The sequence below is a fragment of the Vombatus ursinus genome, unplaced genomic scaffold, assembly GCF_900497805.2.
Source record: "Vombatus ursinus unplaced genomic scaffold, bare-nosed wombat genome assembly UNPS02014786.1, whole genome shotgun sequence".
In the NCBI taxonomy this organism is placed as follows: domain Eukaryota; kingdom Metazoa; phylum Chordata; class Mammalia; order Diprotodontia; family Vombatidae; genus Vombatus; species Vombatus ursinus.
The window spans coordinates 15469983-15492895 of record NW_020954564.1 but is presented as its reverse complement, the minus strand read 5'-3'; the positions used below and the strand labels follow the sequence as shown (position 1 = coordinate 15492895).

The 22913-nt window shown below is 37.0% G+C and overlaps 1 protein-coding gene across 3 annotated transcripts in view; it reads left to right on the top strand.

Moving 5' to 3' along the window:
• The window catches only part of LOC114047023 (target of rapamycin complex 2 subunit MAPKAP1), a 328986-nt gene that overhangs the window by 76068 nt on the left and 230005 nt on the right, over positions 1 to 22913 (top strand). For 2 of the 3 annotated variants that reach the window (XM_027867678.1, XM_027867677.1), the window contains one exon: positions 1441 to 1589. In XM_027867678.1, the coding sequence (XP_027723479.1) occupies positions 1441 to 1589 (149 nt within the window). The remainder of the gene's footprint in view (positions 1 to 1440; positions 1590 to 22913) is intronic. The other variant, XM_027867679.1, reaches the window with a different exon arrangement.

Here is a 22913-nt window from a genome sequence, read left to right as displayed (position 1 = left end):
AGGTTTGGAATTAGGGAAGTTTGTAGGAAGTGAGATAGGGAATCAATTAAAGAAGAGTATGAAGATTGCCTTGGTGCTGTGAAGGCCCAGTTAGAGTTGGATAATATGAATTTTTCATATGCCCGGCCAGTTTGGTTTTGGGACTTCCCTTAGCTGCTTTTAGCAGCTGGTATGTAGGAGGAAACAGTGGAGTTCCCTGTCACTAGAGCTGTTCACATAGAAGCTGAATGACTCTTTTCCTTGAATTTGGTAGATGGATTTCCCCCTCAGATAGGGTCTGGACTAGGTAGTCTCTGATTACTCTGACTATGCTGTCTCCTGGCTCGTGCTTTTTCTACTTCGACGTGTTTCTTTTTTTTAGGAACAGATGGAAATAGGGGGTTAGTCTTGAGAGAGGTATTAGGTACATATGTCATAGTCTAGTTTCCTCTGTAAAGATAGTAAATACATCAAACATAAAAATAGTAAACAGAGATAGTAAAAACAAGGGGCAGGAGGAAGGGAGTTGTTGGTCTCTGAACGACCTTTGAGAGTCTCATTATGATTTTTTTCTTGGATCTTGTGATCCTAGTGGATGTCTCTGAATCACACTGTTTCCAGGCGTAACCTTGATGGAGACTGTCGCATTCTACTGCTTGGAGCCTGTTCTTCAAGCCTCGCCCCATTCAACTCTACCCTTCACACAATTGCTGGAATGGTTTTCCTTAAGCACAGAACTGATCATCTCCCTCCTCTGTTTGATAAACGCCAGTAGCTTCTTGTTGCCTCAGGGATGGAATATAAGGCTGTTTAACCTTTAAAGCTCTTCAAAACCTGGTGCCAGCTTATCTATCCAATCTTCTTGTGTGTTATTCTCCTTCCCATACTCTGTCATCCTGCCATCTTGGACCCCATGACGTTCCTCATATATACTGCTTCATTTCTTTCTCGGTGTGTTTACACTGCATATCCCCCATGCCTGCCATGTGTATTTAGCCTTCTTGACCTAAAAGAATCCATCTCTTCATGATGCAACAACTTAAGCACCATTTTGTGACTGAAGCTTTTCCTAATTCCCCCAACTGCTGATGTCCTCCCTCCCTACTACCATAGATTTACTTTGCAATTTTCTGTATATATATCTATATGTAGATATTTGTATTTATCCTATTTATAGTTATTTTATCTATATGTGTATATATGTATATGTATGTATGCACGTGAGTATATTTTTGTTCACACATAAACATATATACACATGCACTTACCGTTTTCCTTAGTAGAGTATAAACTTTGTATCTGTATCCCCACTGCCCAGCACAGTGCCTGGCACACAGTAGGTACTTAATGTTTGTTGATTTAGGATGGCATGTATCTTATATACCTTAAAGTTCTCAACATGTTACTAATTATCATTTTTCGTCATATAGGCCTTTTTTTTTTCTCCCTTTTCTATCACAGCAGAGGAGCTCAGCTCATTGTTTGAAAAAAAGAACTTCAAAGTCAAGTCTTCAAGTGTGGGGAAACCATCACTCCTCTCTGTGCGCCTAGAGCAATGCCCGCTCCAGCTGAATAATCCTTTTAATGAGTATTCCAAATTTGATGGTAAGGTAGGTAAAAGTGATCCCTGTTATCTTTTAATAAGTCAGGAAGAACTGCTTTGATGAATCCTGTGTCCTGTTTTGCTGATTTGTTTAGGTATCTGAGTTAACCAGAAGCTCCTTGTCGAAAATGTTCTTAAAGTATATTTACTCAGTACAGCCTAGGGCAAAGCATTTAATAGTTCTTGGATGAATCAGGGTGTTGCTGTGACTCTGTGCCAACTTTCTGAACATAATACTCATTGTCTGGGACTTTACTGGTAAAAACTTGGGGAGATTGAGCTCCATGTGTTCTGCTCCTCAGACTTATGGATGTTTTGCTGTGATTGTTTTTTGTCGTGATCATAGCGCTAACAGGACTAAACAGTAGCTCTGGACTTAGACTGGGGAGACCTGAATTTGAATCCCACTCAGTTGATAACTAGCTCTTTGACCTTGAACAGATAACCAATAAACATTAATTGAGTATCTGCTACGTACCAGGCACTGTGCTAAGCACTGGGGATACAAAAAGAGGCAAATAAATAATACTACTGGTAATAAATAACAGTATAACAAATGACAATGAATAACATAATCATAACCAGCATTTATATAGCACTTTGCAGTTTGCAAAGTGCTTTACAAAAAATCTCATTTTGGCCTCGCAACAACCCTGTGAAACAGATACTGTTATTCCCATTTTACAGGTGTGGAAACTGAGGTAGAGAGAAGTTAAGTGACTTGCTTAGGGTCACACAGCTAGTAAGTGTCTGAAGCAGGATTTGTACTCTTCTTTCTGACTCAAGGTCCAGTGCTCTATCCACTGTGCTGCCACATAGCTGCCCCATCTGTGGGCCCAGTTTCCTGATATATAAAATGGAGTCTGGGTGGTAAAGTAAAAAGGCCATTGGATTCAGAGTTGGAAGACCTGAGTTTGAAGCCCAGTGCTACAATTTATTATTATCTTAAGCAAGTCACATTACCTTTCATGGTTCCTTCTGTTTCTTCATCAGTCCAATGATAGAGTTGTGTTAAATTATTTCTAAGGTCTCTCTAATTTGTAACATTTTATGACTAGATAGTCTTTTAAGACCCCTATGTGTCTAATTCAAGAATAGCAGCAGTGCTTTCTGAACATCAAAATACTATTTACGTGTTCTTCTTCATCATCATCATCATCATCGTATAATACTACAACTACCCCAAACTAAATTTTTTCAGGTTAGCACCTACTGTGTTCTCAGACCTGAAGCAGCCAATGGGGTAGGTCTTAGACCCCACTCTCAGTGAATTTATTATTTATTATTAGGATGAGACACCAAAACCAATAACTATAAAAACAGTATTATGGGGCAGGTGCATAAATGCACTTAAATGATTTTGTTGGGTTTTTGTTTCCTGTTACTGTCATAACAACAATAATATATTACATATATATGGAACTTTATTTTACAAAGTGCTTTCCTCTACTATACCTTATTTGTACTTCATGACAAAGCTATGAGAGTTATACAATAACTATCATTATCCTTATTTTACGTATTAGGAAACCGAGATTCAAATCAGGAAGAAAAAAAATTGTAGTTAATTGACAGTTCTTGTTAATTGGGTCTTCATCAATCAAGGTCTCTCTATAGTGATAGCAGATTTGAATGGCTAGGATATTGTCATTTCTCATTTGGTAGAGTAGTTGATAGTGAAAATGGTATTGCTTGGACTTGTTTTATTACCCATCTTTCCTCAGCCCATTTGCTTCCCAATTATTTCCCTATATTTTCCCTTTCCTGAAGACTTGCCTGTCTCAGGTTTAGCTCTGGGAACTTATTTGTGTAAAGAGGACAGTGATTAATTTACCCAGACTGTGAGATGGGTGATGCTGTTGCACTGACTTTTTGGTCTAGGTATGACTGCTTGAAGAGAGATGTGGCCAGTTTTTGCAGCTTGGCAGTGGTGAGGTGGTGTTGAGTGACAGCTTATGGTTTGTAGGATGAGAGAACTTTTTGTTGTCTTTATATATTATTAAAATTAATAAATGGTACAGTGTTTTTCTGCTAATTTATTTTCATCTGTGAACTTTGTAATTGTTCAGTATAAAAATTTTTGACAGAAATTGCTTAGAATAATAATAGCTGATATGTATGTGTTTTACCTCCATAATTTCATCTTAGCCTCCCATCTGTGTGAGATACATAATGCAAGTATTATCATACCCATTTTGTAGATGAGGAAACTGAAGATACTCACAGTGAAGCTCATTTTCCCAGGGCTAAAAACTGTGCAAGATTGATAGAAAAGCAGAGTTGAAAGAGGGCCTAAGGCAGCATGACAATGGAAACAACATTGGTTTTAGCATCACCACAGTGTCTGAAATTCAAGTCCAGCTTCTTCTGGTGACCTTTTGACAAGCTTCTGTGTGACCTTGGGAAGTCCTTTCCCAATACTGGGCCTCAGTTTGCAAAATAAGAGTTGTACTAGATGGTCTCCAAGGTTTCTTCCAATTCTAAATGCTGTAATCCAGATCTGCAAATGTTAAGGGCCTGTAGTTTATAAGGTACTGGGGATACAAAGACAAAAATAGCCCAGTTCTTCAAAGACCTGGCCATGTGGTAAATCTCCATAAAATGCATGCATCAGTGCAATATAAGCTCAGGAATGGAAGGACCAAAGTCTCTATAGAAGATGTATTTTCAGCAGCACTTTCAGCTGAGGAGTTCAGAGCACTGGGGCATAGGACATAAAGTGCTGAACTTGGCCCTGGGAGCATCCTGACTGACAATTACTAACTGTGTGACCTTGGGTAAATCACCTAACCTTTCTTATCCTCACTCTTTTGTACAATCAAAGGGATTAGATTAGATAATCTGTAAAGCTCCTTCCAGCTCTAAATCTGTGATCTTTGAAAGGCTACAGGGAGAAGGTAGCTGCTGAATCTTGAAGAAAAAATAAAGATCCCTATGATCTTATGATCTATGATATTTTTAGTTTCTTCTAAATCCTAGTAAAGACAATTTGGAGTTGGAAGGTACAAGCTTTGAGTCTTGGATCTATAGTTATTAATTAAATGACCATAGGAAAGTCACTATTCCTTTCTGTGCCTCAGGTCTCTCATCTGCAAAACTTGAAAAGTAATACTAATACTATCTGCCATATAAAGATTATTGGGAAAAATATTTTTGAAAAGTTAAATCACTGAGCAAAAAGAACTATTCTCATTTTCTAATCAAAAAATTCAGCGTATGTATGCAAGTATACGATTCTTCTCCTAGTGGTCTTCCTAACACCCATGGGTTCACTTGTCATCTCTTTGCAGATTACTTCCAAATTTATAAATTTAGCTTTCATCTTTCTTTTAAGCTCCAGCCCCATATCACCAACTGATTGCTGGATATCCCTTTGGCCTCTCAAACTTACCATATTCAAAAGAAATACCATTATCTTTCTCTGGAACCTACCCTCTGTTTCAAAATAGCTTCCCTATTTCTGTTGAGGGTGCCACCATCATTGGAGTCAACTAGGTTTTTCTCTTTAGAGACATTTTTGCCTTTTTACCATCTGTCTTATCTCTGCTCACTCATCTGATCAAGAATTTTCAGTGATTTATTATTATCCCTTAAATTTTGAACCTGACTGCTTAATAAATAGAACTCTTAGGTATTTCTTTTGGCCTAGGGGCACCATGAAAAAAATTTTGAGACACTAAGAGCATTGTGAAACAAGAAAATTTGGGAACCTTTGCCCTAGGATAAAACATAAACTCCTTGGTTTAGCATTTAAAGCCTTTCCTTTCTCTGTATATTATGACCCTGTTGGTGTTTCAGTGTCCTACATGGGTTCCATGGGGATGTGGTCTTTAAAATCTTATGTGAACTTTGTATCTCTCTCAGCACCTAATAGTGGTGTAAACATAAATAGCCACTTAATAAATCTTTGTTGAGTTTTTATATGTGTGTGTGTTTCATTGATATAAGGAACTCCCAGATCAGGAAATTTCCTTTGCCAATGTGGAGTGGTACCGTCTCTGCAACTTACAGTGATAGACATTTGCCTGGAACACTGAGAGGCTAATTGGCCTGGCTTAGATTAAAATAGCCAGTATGTGTTAGAGATGAGATTTGATTACAGGTTTTCCAGGTTCTCAGGCCTACACTGTATTCACTGTGTCATTCTCCCTTTCCCCTTTCACCTCTATAAATTATAGTGAGTTCACATTTATATAGCTTTAAGGTTTACATAGTACTTTACATAAAATAATGATGAGGATGACAATGATAACTAACATTTATGTAGTGCCTTCTATATTCCAGGCCCTGTGCTAAGTACTTTACAAATATTATCTCTTTGATCTTTACTACAACCCTGGGAAGTAGATATAGTAGTATTATTGTCCCCATTTTAGTGATGGAGACTCAGAGGCAGACAGAGGTTAAGTGACTTGCCCAAGGTCACTCAGCTAGTGTCTGAGGGTGGTTTTGAACTCAGGTCTTGCTGGCTTCAGGCCCAGCTCTTTATCCACTGCACCACCTAGCTGCCCCCAATGTTATGTTATCTCACTCTTGTGTTATATGTACATATCATGATTTTGCATGTTTAATTCAACCATCACTTTTTATTTTGCTATTTGCAAGGCCCCCTGTTGAGTATAGAGGGTTAGAAGGAAGAGAGAAGAAAATATAAGATATAGGTTTTTCCCCTCTGGTAACATATACCAGAAGAAATGGCATGTATAGTAATAACTAATAAAAAATAGATTATAATTGTGAAGCAAAGAGGCACAAAATCTTAAATGTTCATTTTTCCATGGGGTGGGGAAGAGAGAAGGATCAGGGAAGTCCTACATGAAGGGAGGTGGTATTTGAACTAAGCCTTGAAGCTACTATTTCAGTAGCAAGAGAAGGGGAAACGTTGAGCATTCGAAGTATGGAAAGAGAAAGCATTGCATATGTTCTGGGAGTTTGGAGGAGTTTATCTGGGTTAGAATATGTAATAATTGATAGAACATATAAGCCATAGCATTTGACAAGGCCAGGGAGGTAGGATAGCACCAGATTGTGGAAACCCTTGAATGCCAGGATCAGGAGTATGGAATTTATTTGTGGGGAAACATTAAGGAGCCTTTAAGGGATTTTGAGCAGAGAAAGAGGCATAAAATGATAGAATTTAGTCCTGGAGGGGACTTTACATACTATGTAGTCTGATTTCCTTATTTTAGAGGTGCAGAAACTGGAGGCTAGAGAGTTAAATGATTTGCCTAAATTCACTGATAAAATCTGTGGATAAGATTGATTCATCTGCTAGATTATGGAAGATTTAAGTTAGGTTGATTTGGGGCATTCCTGAGTTTTTGAGCAGAGTAGGGACATGACCAGATTTATGCATTAGGAAAATTAATTTGGGAGTTTGTGCTGTGGGGGCTTGAGACAGAAACATTTGAAGCTATTGCAATAGTTATAGAGACAAACAGATGATGCAGAAGGGTGTGACTTAATAATTTCAGGCTCCTCCTGCAGGATACTGTGGAGGGGAGTTTTTAGAACACAGCAGAAATAATTGACTGAAGTTGACCTATTTTTTCTTTTCATTGTCCCTTCCTGGAGAGTGCTGAAAGGTGGGAGCAAAAAGGGGAAGGGATCAGTAAGATCAACTCTTTAAAAAAAATAAAAACAAGATAATCTTGTTGGACAGTAAATACTCTTTTGAAAGATAAAAATTGAATGTGGGTTCTTTCAGGTGTCATGGACATTTATTAATGACACTGTCTGATATGATAGGAATTTATTTGCTTCAACTAAATGATTCTAGCCCATCATTTGAGAATATAATTTCTGGAATAATTAGTAAGTGATCATGCTATGATGCCAACAAAATAGTATGGCTCTCTTTGAATATCATATTCCTATATTCCTATTATGTCATTAGATTATTACAAGTTACGTTGATTTGGATTTGCCAGAAGATTGTGAACTCTGCTTTCTATACATCTAATCCCAGGATAGCCAGAGGGAGTTATAAAAGCAACATTAAGGATGCTATTTCTCCAATCACAAAGGAGTTGTTTTTACTAGATGTGTATTTATGTGTAAGATGCTTTTGATACTCCTGACATCACAAGTATATTTTTGAACTAATAAATGATGTGTGGTCTGCACAGTCTCTGGTTGCCAATTGATTAAGGAGTCCTTCCCTATCGATAAGTCTGTCTTACAAAGTGATAACATTTTATTGTTCACCCACATATCACAAATGGTGACATACAATTAAATCCTTGTTCTAATCAGTTATTTAATATTTATGTGTTTGGCTACTGTGGAATGAAAGTGGCTAATATTTGAAGGATATTGTACTGTACATACTAAATTAACCTTTTAAAAAATCTTCATGAAATTCCTTGACACAAGAGTCAGGGACATTGCAGTGATTAATTGAGAATTGTACTGGAACTGAGTCTTTCTTTAATCTAGAAATTAAAACGACTATTCAAATAACACTACAAAATGATCAAATTAGCATTTTGGCGATTGGGTAATAATAGGATTGTATTAGTCTGATAGCCACACTATTGCTGTTTCTGTCGTTAAGATCATGTCAACTTTTTGATAATAAAGCCTTTTCCAAAAGGGTTTGCTTTCTTGCCTTGATAATATCCTGATTGATTCTTGCCATCAATCATTTTAAGTTCACCACTAAATTTTTGTTACTACTGTAACAGAAATTATTTTTTCTCAGCACCTGTGTAGAAAGTTGTTAGAAATCTGCCTGTTCTTAAATCCTCCTTTGACATGTTCTTGTCTTTAAAGAAAAAGGTTTTTGAGTTAAATTGTTCTGAGAGGTTTAAAATGGTTCTTACAACGTGTGTACTTTTTTTTTTTTTTTTTGGCCACAAATATTTATAGTTTTTCTGGGAAATAGCACATGCCTTATTTACATAATTAACTATGCTGTGTGAGTCTCTGGGGTAAATGATATATTATTGGGTAGAGAAGGGGGCAGGGAAGAGTTTGGGGTCTAATTAAACATGCTTTAAAAAAAAGCTACTCAATTATTTATTTCCTCAAGAGATTGTAGCTATGGTAAAATTCTGAAGATATTGAACACCTTAGAGAAGGAGAACGAGTCCTGGAAACATGTTAACTGGGAAGGGGCTTGGTTTTATGCCTTGAGCTCTACAAACTGCCCTTTAATTCATATACATCAGTTTTTATATAACTATAATGGCAGCACAGTAGAATGGAGGGACGATTGATCCCGGAGTCAGAGGACTTGGGTTTAAAGGTTGCTCCTCATGCTTTCTCCTGTGTGACTTTGGGGAAGTCTTTTAACCTCCCTGGACCTCAGTTTAGTCACCTGTAAAATGAGGCAATTGGAGAAAATGACCAGAGATTCCCTCTACACTTATGATCTTACAGTTTTTCAATATTATCTTTGAAAGCAAAATCGAGAAAGGAGGATTTAATATTTATGGTTTAGATATATGGTTTTTTATAATGTTAAAAACATTTTTTTCTCCATTGGATTTATTAACTTTGTTAATATTTACTCATTTCTGTAGTGCATTATGGACTCCAAAGTGTTTTACTCACAACTGTCCTGTGAATTATTTGGTATGATCATTATCCCAGTTTTATAGATTGAGAAACTAAGGATGACTAAGTGGATTTATCCTTATCCTGGTTATTTTTATCCTAGTCTCTGTGTTTTGAAAGCCTTTCATTCTATATAGTTTAGAAATGTAGTGATCAATATCCTGAACAAGAATAAAAGGGGAGGTCTTTTAAGCAGCATCTCTTTTTAAAGCCTAAATTATCAGACTAGCAATCAATGCTAAGTCAGAAGTCAAGGGTGTGAGTTTACTAGTTGTGTGACCATGGTCAGACTGTTTCACTTTTTTGGGCTTTAGTTCTTTTAAAATGATATACTGGGAATGAAATCATCATTAAGGACCTTTGTAGTCTGACATGCTATGTACAATTAAGTTCAACAAAGAAATAGTCATTAACCATTTGAATGTTCTATGTTCTAAGATGCCTCTTAGTTTTAATATTTAGTGTCAGTGTGCTGGAGTGGAAAGAGCTGTGTGACAGTGAGCAAGTCACTTGATACCTCTAGGCTCAAGAGGAGATGTAAAGTGAATGTATAGGTTTAGATGATCTCTAATGTTCTTTCCAGCTATAAATTGATTATCTAATGAACATTCTATATTCTAGGGGCCCTTTGATCACTATTGCTCCATGTTCTGAGGTCCCTTCTAGCTCTTAGCATTCTCTGGTATAGTTACAAATGATTTTGTCACTTGTTATAGTTTCAGATATTTCTTGAGCTGTAATAACTGATTTATATAATGTTAAATTCTTAAATGTTAAGGAGAACATTTGTCTGATAAATTCTCACAAAACTCATGTAAGATTTGGGTCTATACAGGAAAGTGTGATTGTGATTATGTGAACTTATTAAGAATCTTAACATTTCTCTGTTAGTAACTGTTTTAACAATGAAGCTGCAGCAAGCATGGGGGGAAGGGATAATTCATGAGCGCTAATTGCTTGGCTGTTAATTTTCATAAGTGTTGATAGAAGCAGTTCCTTAAATTAAACTTTGTTTAAAATGTATCAGGGGAAATATTCCACAATGTCGGGCCTGAAGTGAAAATTAATATGAATGCTGTGGCAATTAACACATACTGGTTAATAGCTTTTAGCAGCATTTTGGGATGATAGTCCTTAAATACATTTTTGCATGCTGCTCTTGTTTCAGTATTGTTCCAGTCTATGTCTGGATAATTATGAACAAATGTTTTCCACAATCATTGACATTAACTAGCTCTCCTCAAAGAAAGTAGATAAAAACTAGTGCAGAACAACATGTAGCTACAGGGTAGCATTGAAAATACTTAAAATGTCATGGAATTTAAATTTAACAAAATTGCTCACCGAGTAAAATGCTCCTCACATGGACTCTGAATATTTATCATTTCAGCAGGGCTGTAATTTTTTCCTATTATGTTTCCTTATTGTGAGGTGTGGCCTTTGGGGAGTTTTGTTGTCCTTGTCCCCTTTCTCTCCTCCTGCTCCTCCCCCTCCCCCTCTTCTCCCACAGCAGATATTTAAAGATTTCATGTGGAAAAGGGATTTGGGTGGTTGCTTTTGGCCATGACAGGCTGAACTAGAAGTAATGTTGAAGTAGGGGAACGGTGGAGAGAAGGTTGCAGAGAGGCTGATTTTGGCTCAATATAAGGAAAAACTTCTTAATGCCTGTATCTGTCCAAAAACTGGAATGAGTTGCCTCTGGAGATACTCATCATCATCATCATAGTAAAAATTCACCTTCCTATGGCATTTTAAGGTTCACAAAGTTCCTCCCAGTCAGCCTTTGAGTTTAGTAGTTCAAGTATACACTCCATTTTTCAGGTGAGAAAACTGAGGTTCAGGGAGGTTGTCGTGAATTTTTCAGGATTATATTCCTCTTAACTGTTGAAGTTGAAACTTGAATCCAGGTCTTTTGACTTTAAGCCCAGTTGTTCTTTGTGCCACATTAGGATCACAGAGTTTCAGAGTGGATAAGAAGCTTAGATGCCATTTAGTCTAACATGTTCCAGGACAAGAAACCCCTCTGTAACAGTCCCAACAAGTGGTAATTCGACTTTTTTTTTTTTTGGAGAAATCTTTAGTTAGAGAAACCCATACTGCCCTTGCAACTAAGCACTTTGCTTATAGCGACCTTGTGAAGTATATATGCTTAGTTAGGCAAAAAATTCCCTCATTGGCCATGTTCCAAATGTATATCTCAATTTGTACGCTTAGACCATCAGCTTTCTGTCAGGAGGTGGGAAGCATATTTCATCATGGATTCTCTGGAATTGTAAATGGGTCATTGCAGTTGATCAGAGTCCTTAAGTCAAAGACTGTTTAAGTTCTGCAGGCCCCAGTTAAATTTTCTTTGTATGTAACTCAGACAATAGTTTTGAGGAATTCAGTAAGTCAAATCATTTATTACAGAAGCAGGAGGGTAGGAGAGAAAGATTAAGAATTAACAAAGGGAGTGAGTAGCAGGGAAAAGCAATTTGAGAGTGGTTTCATTAAATAAGTAGTTCACAGAAAAGTTGAGACCTCACAAACATTCTAGTCTAACACATATTTGAATAAGACTTCCCTTTATGGTATGCCCAACAAATAGTCATCCAGCCTTTGTTTGAACTCCTCTAGTAATGGGAAACCCACTACTTTCTATTCACTTTTGGATAGCTCTAATTGTTAGGAAAATTTTTTTTCTTACCTGAGGCCTAAATTTATTTCTTTGCAACCACCTATTTGTCCTTGCTCTGCCCTTGGGACCAAACAAACAGATCTAATCCCTCTTTCCTATTATAACCTTCACATACTTGAAGACAGCTCCCTTGACCCCAAACCCCACAAATCTCTTCTTCTACAGGTTAAATATTCTTAATTCCTTCAGCCTAATCTCATCTGTCATGAACTTGAGGCCCTTCACTTTCTTAATTTCCCTCAACTGGATGTTTTCTAGTATATCTATGTCCTTCCAAAAACATAGCACCTGGAACTAAACCCAGCAGATTGTGAGGCTGTTCCCTCCTTTGTCCTGGATATTTGAGTTCTTTTAATGCAGTCATAGATTGCGTTAGCTTTCTTGGCAATCATACTGTTGACTCACATTGAGCTTGTACTCCAGTGAAACCACCAGATCTTTTTCAGATGAACAGTTCTCTAGCCACGCTTCTCCTGTTTTGTACTTAGGATGTTGATGTTGAACCCAAGTATCTTTATAAACTTTATCCCTATTAAATTTAATTTTGTTAGTTTCAGCCATATGTTCTAGCCTTTTTGAATTCTGACTCTATCATCTAGGATGTTAACTCTCTCTTTTAGGGCCAGGTGCAAATTTCTGGGAAGTTCATTCCATTGGACATCTTCCAAGTTGACATTGAACCAGTAATCACAATTCTTTGAGTCTAGCCATTCAACTGATTCTGAATCCAACTAATAACGTCTAGCATGCATCACTCCATCTTTTCTATAAATAGCATGAGACTTTTATCAAATGGTTTGCTAAAGCTACCAGTTTAGTAATATTGTTATGAAAGAAAATGAAGTTAGTATGGTGTGACCTATTCTTGATGAAGTCACGATGGCAGTTGGGGTCTGTTGCTGCAACTGAAAAAAGATTTATAGAAAAATTAGTTGAGCCAGCGAGTGCTGAAAAAAAAGATCCTTTTTTATTCTACTTGCTTGAGGGAAGGTGACAAGACTTTATTGTAGACACCTAAGGGAATGTTAGGGGAAACACCTGCTCATTAAGGTGGAGCAGAAGCTGACAACTTCAAAACTAAGTATCCACCCCAAATGAGGGCAGTAGATAACACCTTCCAAAGTGAAGAGTGTAGAATAGGAACTGAACAAAACCAGGGATGTTGCCAAAGACTCTACAGCCCATGACCTTCTTTGGACTCAGGAGGCAGGAATAAAACCACAAAGGTCAAAAGAAAGGTGCCTTCAGGACCCATCGCATCATTACATAAGACTCTTGCCAGTTCAGTGGGTAGACTTTTGGGTCTCTTATCAGTCTAGGAAGTAGACATTGGACTAGATGATTTATAAGGTTGCTTCTAGCTCAATCTATGATCTCATGAGTCTGTAATCAGAGTTGCTTAGGGATTCTGGAGAAGGTCAAGTGTTATATAGGGAGAGATTGGGTAAGTCTGATTTGGTTTCCAACCTCTGAGGTCATAGGCAGCTTGGCTTAAATCAAGGAAACTGAAAACTTTTAGCTTGCAAGGTTCTAGCTAGAAAAAGAAAGGGGATCTTCCTGAATAGGGATAGGGAGTCAGGGTCATAGTGCCAAGCACAAGGAGGGAATATGGCTAACAGCCCATCAAAAGAAGACTTGTTCTGAAAAAAAAAGGTTTTATGGACCAAACACTAGCCCTTTGTGATCATAGTTTCCTTTTCTAAAAATTCACTAACCATCTGTTTAATAATATGACTTTCACCCAGAATTGAAGTTAACTTACTGGCCTATATTTTGAAGACTACATTCTCTTTCTGGCTTTGAAAATCAGGACATTCCCTCTTTTCCAGTTCCATCCAACCTCTTCCAATCTCCACAATCTTTAAAAGGTGGCTGATAATGGCTCAGCAAAACACCTAGCAGTCCTGATGGTGTAGATCAAAGGTGTCAAACTCTCAGCTGGCTGGTGGCATGCAGCAGAGTACCTCCAGAAGCAGATTGAAATGTAATAGGGAAGTGTTTGACAAAATAAAAATAGAATACAACATAGATAATATAAATTTGTGTTTTTCTAAGTCAATGTATAACCTACAGGGATCCATTTTTATTTGAGTATGACACCACTGATGTAGACAGCCCAGACAAAGTTGACTTGAATTTCTAAAAGATTTGGACTCAGGTGTTCCTGACTCCAGGCCTGTCACTCTATCCCTGTGCCACCTAGCCATTCCCAGTGCTTTTATAGTGGTTGGCAGTTAATTTTTTTTCTAAAACCTTTCTTAGCATCTAATCAGTTTTTATAGAATCTTGTTTAAATTTTATTTCCTTGTGCTCTATAACCAATATTTTTTTTCCTTCTCAAACTCAGAACTAATCTGTCTTCCTTTGCTCAACAAATATCTGATCTTCCCTCGTAGGGGAAGTAACATAGTTCAGAGGAAAGAGAATCAGACCCATGGTAATATGACCTGGATTCAACTCCTGTGAAATGAGGGGGCTGGACAAAATGACCTCAAAGATTCCGTTAAGCTCTTAAGTTCTATATATTGTTGTCATCTTCGTTTTACAAATAAGAAAACCATGGATCACAGAGAACAATGGACTTGTCCAGAACTATAGCCAGTGAGTCTCTGAGTCCAGACTTGAACCCATGACTTCCACCTCCAAGTCAAGGGCTTCTCCTGCTGCACTGTGCTGCCTTTTGAGGTTGTCTCTATTGATCCTGATAGAACACTCCTGGAAACTGCACAAGAACTTATGATCAGTGGGTGTTGTCTGTCCTTTCTTCCCCTAAACAAGAGGAAATCCCATGGCTTTCTAGAGTTTCAGTGCTGGGGTTGGAGATTGTCTACAATTTGGAGGGAGTAATGCAGCCATACTTCTACTCCATCTCTCAGAGACCAGGGACCTTTTTGCATTCCACTCAGTATTCTGCACACATCATGCATTGTTTCTGAGAGGTCTATAGAGAACCAGCCCTCAGAGCCAGGAAGTCTTGGGTTCAGGTTTTGCCCCTGAAACCGAAAAACTGGGTGTTCAGGATTAAATCAGCCAATCTTTTAGAAACACTCTGTTGTTAATGACATATTCACTTCCTCCTCATTTTTCATTTTAGCTCTGGCCTTGGCTAGCTCTGGGACCTGGGACAAGTCAGTTTGTTTCCTGAGATGTCACTTTATTTCTCATTAAATTGACAAGGACACTTTACCTGATATCTATAACATCCTTTTTAGCATTAAAAACATATGGATCACAGAACCACAGAATCCTGGAGTTAGAAGCCCTGAGAGGCCATGTAGTTTAATCTGTCCCTAACCAAGAATGTCATCATCACTAGTAAGTTGTCATCTGGTCTCTAAAACACTCTGATCAGGGATAACATTATCTTTGAGTTAGCATATTCCACTTTTGGATGGTTTGGATTTTTTAGGAAGTTTTTCCTTACACTAAGGATTATGCCTACAGAATGAAGGTTGTAGATAACTTGATGCAGCCAAAGGACCCTCAGACTTGGAAGCAGGAAACTTGTGTTAGATTATTTACCAATTTGTGAACTAATGTGTATTCTTTGGTAAGTTAGTTTTCCTTTTGGAGACTTAGTTTCCTCATCTGTAAGATAGTAACATGTTGGAATAGGTGATCACTGTGGTCTATTTCAGCTTTAAGATTCAGTGTTTTAGGGGTGGCTAGGTGGCACAATGGGTACAGCACTGGCCCTGGAGTCAAGAGGACCTGAGTCCAAATCCCACCTCAGATGCTTGACACTTCCTAGTTGTGTGACCCTGGGCAAGTCACTTAAGCCCAATTGCCTCACCCCCCCCCCCCCAAAAAAGGATTCAGTGTTTTAATATCTTGTTTGCTAAAGACCATTTCCAAGTCCAACATTCTCTTTTATTTGTTCTGCAGTTTGAGATAATTTCCAGTCCTAACTTTGTATGATTCTGTGATTCAGAATTTTAAATATAAAATCCCTTTATGTGTATTAGAACTAGGAGGTCACCTCTGAAATGTTAAAGAAGTAAATATAAGCATGTAGTAAATTAAGAAATTTGTTCCCCCCAAAAGATGGTACAGGCTGGATGTATAAATCAGTTCTGAAAGTGTTTTGATAACCTTGATGGTGCTAGGAATATTGAACTATATACCATACTTTTTGAAGTTGACATCATATAGCCCAATTGTACAGTCCTCTGGTTCCACGGTTAGAGATGAATTTATTATTGGCTATAAGTCTACTTGATTTAGAGTTAAAAGGCCTCTGATTTCTCTTCCAACTCTGATGTCCTGTGACCTGAGTTTCATTCCTAGCTCTGACACTTTGAACACAAAGAATACAACAGAATGTCAGAGCAAAGACCCTGTAGAGTTCATTTCACTCCCCTTTCTCCCACTCCTATTTTATTGATTAGGGAACTCCTTTCTCTCCAGAAGGTGAACTAATTTGCCTAAAATCAGACAATAATAACAGAGCTGAGATAGAAACTTAGGTCTTCTGACTTCAAATCTAGTATGCATAATAATGTCACAGTAGTGTGGTTATGAGCAGATCATTTAACTTCTCTTCACCCTCAGTTCCGCAATTTGTGAAATAGAATATAATGATATGCTACCTGATAGGATTGTAATGAAGAAAATATTTTGTAAGCCTTAAAGCACTATATAAATGAGTTATTATTAGCCATAACCAGTATGTTGTCTTATGTGTGTTTATGTGTTCTGACATTGTTTTCTAAGGTCACTTAAAATTTTAACATTCATACAAGATCCATTCTATTAATCTGTGTTCTAAGGTCCTTCCCAACTCTAACGTGCTATAGCTGCCCTCAGCAGCACATTGGAAACATTTTACCATGAATTCTTATTTCTGTTCAAATTCAAATTTTAAAATCCATGTAGAGATTCACATAGGAAGGTGAGTTTAGGGGATTTGCAAAATATGCGACTGTATAACAAAAGATTAAATTGATTTGTTACATGTGCATTTAGCTACAATTCATTTTAATTGTCTGTATGAAGTTAAAAAGTATTAGTGTCAGATAAAGATTCATCACCACAGTATGATTTAAAGCCAGGGCTATAGAAAGCAGGCATGTGCTCTGGCAGATGTTTATATAAGACGCTGTCTCTTCTGACAGCAGTTAAAAAGTATGGTTGTAGTAATCAAATTGTGGTGTAACGACTCTGAGGCTAGGGCCAGATTGAATTAAAATAGATATAAGATTTATGAATAGCAATAGCTGTGATAAAATTTCACTACCTTCTTCAACAGGAAGGACTTTTTCCAGAGTGGGAAGAAGAAAATCCAGTAACCACTTGGCTAAAACTGTGGCTTTGTTGACTTTTATCTTTCTTTCTTAAATATTACCTCAAAATATAATTTTTTTCTGCCTAATAACTTTTTTTCTTGCTATTTTACTGCATTAAATCCCAGGCTGTTAAATATTTAAAAATATGTAGTTCATTAAAAAAAAACATTTAATTAAGTACTTATCATGTATTAGGATGAGAAATTATAAGATCTGCCTTCAATCATTGAGAGTAAAATTGTGTTCTAGAAAAAAGTTATATGCAAGTTTAGCATATGACATTTACATCTTGCTTTAAGTAGAGATCTTCAGGAATTCATAGGAATTAGAACTGGAAGAAGCCATTCCTTTATTTTAAAAAAAGTTTTGTTTTGATGCATTTTGCTTTATATTTATATTCATTTTGATTTGTAATCATCATTTCCTCCCATGTTTTCCAAAATAGTTGGGCAAAGCCCAGCGATAAGGGGAAAGAGGGTCCTTCCTTATTTCTTCTCTTATCAACCCCCTTAGGAAGAGAAAATGACTCTAGGCCCAAGATTATATAAGTAGCCAAGCTGGTATTTGAATCCAGATTCTCTAGCTCCAAATTAGTGGGCTTTTTCCCATTGTAACTCACTATATTAAGTCTTGAGTTACTCCAAGATTTATATCCTATCCTTCAAAAAAGTGGATCTTGTAGGGCAAGATTTATTTTCTCTTAATAATATATACTCACTGGAGACATACCTGATGTGTTCATGCTAAAGAGAAAAACTTAAGTAGGAGGAGCAATGTATATTATAGGAAAGAACACAGGCCCTGATGGTCAGGAACCCTATCTCTTAGGTGACCTTGGGCACATCTCTTCACTCTTGTGCTTCAGTTTTCTGATTTGTTGAAATGAAAGAGGTAGGCAGGACTGAAATAATTCACCTTTATATCATACTTTAATGTTTATAGAATTATTTTGCAGCAACCCAACAATCCCCATTTTGAAGCTGACAGAACTTAAGATTAAAGAGAAGTATCTTCCAGTCACCTAAGTATTTTGCCTCCATGAGGTCTCTTCTAACTCTATAAAGATTGGTGTTCTATTGTCCCTTCTAGGTCTAAAACTCTAAGTTCTTTTTCTTTTTTCATTTTTTAAAATAGTATTTTATTTTTTCTAGTTACAGTAAAGACAATTTTTTAACATTCATTTTTTATAAAATTTTGAGTTCTAAGTTTTCCCTTTCTTTCCGCTTTCCCTTTCCTAAAACGGTAAGCAGTTTGATATAGCTTATATATATGCTATCATGTAAAATGTTTTTCCTTATTAGTCGTGTTATGAAAGAAGAAATAAAAAAAAAGGAAAAAAAACCACAAAAAACATAAAGTGAAAATAGTATGCTTCAATCTATGTTCAGACTCCCATTAGTTCTTTCCCTGGATGTGGATAACATTTTGCTTCATGAGTCTTTTGGAATTGTCTTGAATCATTGTATTGCTGAGAAGAGCTCAGTCAATCATAACTGATCTCACAATGTTACTGTAAAATTCTAAATTTTTTATTCAAATGTCGTTTCATGTCTAACAATTTGTGTTCTGAAGCTCCTATTTTTAACAATTTCTGATTCTTGACTAAAAATATTTATTACTTTAGGGAGAGTCATAAAATTGTTCCTTAAGGTATCATTTATCACTACCATGTCAGCTCCTGGCTACCTAGTTAAGGTTTACAAAGAGCTTATCTCACAATACTCTAATGTGAACAACCCAAGAATTGTGATCCCCATTTTATAGATGAAGAAACTGAAGCTCTGAGAGGTTAAAACACATGCCCATAAGCCTGTAGGTAGTAAATGTATGAGGTGGTTTTGAATTGAATCCTGATTCTAAGTCCAGCACTGTTTCTACTATGACATATGGTGGCAATGTTCTGATAACTTGTCTATATTCATTTAATGGGAGAGCTGTACACTTGGAGTTAAGCGACTGGAGACTCTGCTGTTTTGTGGTCTTGAGGCAAATCTCATCTCTACTTTGAGACTATGTTTCCTCCACTCTACAATCAGAATAATACTATGTGTGTTATATAATAATTACATACATTTCTTTGAGGAAAGCTCTTGGTAAACTATAAAGCACTGTACAGAAATAAATATAAATGGTTATCACGGTTATTACTTAAAGCTTTTTTAAATGTCTCAACATAGTGAAACATGCTAGATTCTTTACAAAGAAAAGGAACCCCCAAATCCTCCTTTCTAGAATACTATAATAGAAGTCTATCACAGTGACAGGGATAGAAAAATACAGAACACATGTGTGAGCACAGAAGAAATATTCAACCAGTGTAGGAGTGGACAGTAAACTATTTATTGCTTGTGCAAGTCAAGGTAACTTGGCATCTGCAGTTTCAGTTAAAATTGATTTTGGAAAAAATCCAGACTCATTTTTTTATCTAGGACCCTAAGTCTCTCTCTTATTCTTTTACTCTTCAGTATTGCCACTGGGCCTCATTTCTCATGAGTTCAAGACAAATGTTGTCTTTCTTCTGTTCAAGGTTGGCCAATAATGTTTTCTGAGCCAAGTGTGATTCACTGTTGGATGGTATCATTTCACTCCTACCCCATCCTCCTAAGCAGACTCTTACCCTTCTTGTAAGGAGAAGAATGGTCATTTAGTGTGTAGATCTGAGCATACAACACTGCCTTAGGAAGCTGGGGACTAAACCTCATTAAAATAGTAGTGATTACTGTTCTCTTATGTTTACATGCTTAAGTATTGCATTTGTGGGATGCTGGGAGTCCTTTGTGTGTGAGTGAGGGAGAAAATGTATTGTCTAAGAAATGGAGAGAATGTGTAAAATACATGTGAGAAAAAATGGAGAAAAAAGATGTTATGTATGAGAGAGAATGGAAAGAGAAGAGAGAAAGTGTGAGTAGAGAGGAGGAGGCAGAGAGAAGGTGTGTTCTGAGGTTGGGGGAAGGGAGAGGAGAAAAAGGAAAGAGGAATGTTGATATATGAAAGAGAAAAGATAAAGGAGAGATGTGTTGCATGTGAAAAGAGGAGAGAAGGTGCATGAAGAGAGGAAGGGAGAAAACCTGTGAGAAGAGAAAGGAAGGAGAACTTAGGGGAAAGCAATTATGGGGAAAGTGTATGGAATTGGGGGAAAGGGAAAGGGAAGAGAAAATGAGTAGGTAGGAGAGAAAACATGCCTGCATGTATGCTGAAGGAGGGTAGTGAGTATGTCCTGCTAGAGAGAGAGGAGGGAGAAAAGGGACTGTGTTGGGACATGAGAGGGAGCCAGAAAAATGAGTTGGGGTAGAAAAGAGAGTGTAGGGGTGCAGCAGAGAACACAGGACATGTTAGGGCTGAGAAAATGGAGGGGTAAAAGAATGTATTAGGAGCGATGGAGAAGAGGAGGGAGAAAATGGGGGGGGTTGAGAGAAAATTAAAAAGGGGGTTGTGCCAATGTGAATATATAAGAGAAGACAGTGGGGCCTGGGGTTGGGAGTGGAGAGGGGCCAAGGGGATACATTTGTATTTTTCTGCAGGCTTTCCCTCACCTCAAAAAGTAGTGTTTACAGATACGGAAGCTGTGTGCTAATGAAGTCTCCATGTTCATTTGATTTCCTTTGGGATACAGTCTAGCAACAAAGGCAACCTTAGAGAAAATAACTTTGAGAAAAATGGTACTTTCACTAAAGGCAATTGTAATGATCTTGATCTGGGGTTCCCCCCCTCATTTTTGAAGGACTGAACGTTATGACTGATTATTGTGCTTGGTCTAACATGCTATTGAATATTTAAAAAAAAACACATTTTTCATATTCAATTAGATATACAGAGAAAAATGTTAAGATGTAATTTTGATCTTTAAATGCAGTTATGTAGAACTCGAAACGGATATTATCTCTTTAAATGAGACAGCAAGAATAGGTCTGTTGACCATGAATAATTTTTGTCAGTTTTCCTAGCCCGGCAGATCCTTCATTAAGCGTTCAGCATTAAATTAAAATAGAACCAGTTTCCAATAGTAATTAACTTGAGTATATTGGGAGGCTATTATTCACATTAAAGTAACCTTTTAATAGCTGTGCCTTTAACTTCACTGCAGGTAATGACTTTAAAGAGCACTTATTAAAAGAGAAATGGTAATGAGCTTTAATAAAGCAGAACAACTTGAAAATTAAGAACCATTTTCTATGGAAAAGGATGTATAGGTGTGACTTAGATATTACATTAATGGTACTAATAATTCTTTATCTAGTCTCATAACATTAGTGGTGATTGCAAAAGGGACAATTGTATTGCAAAAATTCATTTTGCCATTTTGGGAAAAATAATGTGCTAAAGTAAAGTAGATTTTTCCATAAAGTGTCTCCTTCCCACCCAAGGAACCTTATGCCATATTGGTCAAATATAAACTGCCCCTAAATATAGGCCACTCCTTTAAAATGAAATCTCTTTGAAGCAGAAAAAAAAATATGGGCAAACAGAGAGAAATAATTATACAAAGTTATTTTGTTTTTCAAGGTTCCATAATTTCACTGGTGTGGTTATTCCTTCTACTGACACAGATCAGAGCCCTTCTAAGTCTTAATAAATGGTCTTGGTAAGTTCATGGGCTCATCATCATAATTTGCATTTAGGTATCATTTCAAGGATTGTATTATCCTCATGACAAATGAGGAACAGAATCTCAGATGAAATGACTTTCCTAGTGTCACATAGCTGGTGTCAAGAGACAGGATTCGAACCCAGCTCTCCTGGACTTTTTACAATTTTTTTTTATAAAGTAACAGATTCCTACAATTTTAGAACTGGAAGAGATCAGAAAACCTCTGGTTCGGTTTGTACTTGAACAGACAATTCCTTTTAAACATCTGATGAGTGATCATCTAGCCATTGCTTGAAGATCTACAGTGATGTGAAACTTTGTGCTTTTTGAGGCAAATGATTCACCTTCTGGGCAGCTCTGATTGTAGAACCTTTTTCCTCACATGGGGCTGAAACCTGACTTTCTGTAAGTGGTGTTTGAGTATAGTAGATCAGGGCTTGGCCACATTATGGAGGTTTGGGTGCCCTTCCAGGAATAGCGGGAAGAAGACGAGGTGAGAGAGACAGCTTTATCAATAGTTCTTCCTTTCACTGGCCTTCTCCTTCTATGTTCCTAATACAGAAGATGCAGGGGCCTTTTTGCACTAGTAATCAATCTTCTTTTCTTTCCTTGGGCAGGAAAAAAGATTCCTGATGGCTCATCCTCTAGTGACATTACACAAAATTTCTCTATTTAAAAATACATATCCAGCCAAAGTTAAATAGCTGGAGAGGAGTGTTAGGAACCTGTGAGCATAGTCTGGAGTTGTCCCAAGGGCCAAGGTTTGGGACCCTACACTTGTGCTGTGTGGTAGCCACATTCAAGTAGAGGAAAATGAACCCAGCCATATTAAAGCCATTTGGAGCCTACATAGAGGTCTTATTGAAATTTTTATGCATGCTAGATTTGAGGGAAAAGCAGGTCCTGTTATCAGACTGATACAATTATTCAATTAGAGGAGTCTCCTAAAAATGATAATTTTAATGTCTTAAGACCCTCTTCTTTAAATGGAAAGAACCTTAGAAATCATCTAGTCTGGGTGTTCTTAACCATTTTTCTTTTCTAGGCCTTTTTGGCATTCCAGAAAAGCCTATTAACCTCTTCTAAGAGTAAGGACGTGTATTACAGTTGTTATTTATGTAATGTTATATAAATGCATAAAATAAGATGCATAGGATTACAAAGGAACCAAATTATATTGAAATAAAAGTGTAATTTTTTTCCATCCAAATTCATGGGCTA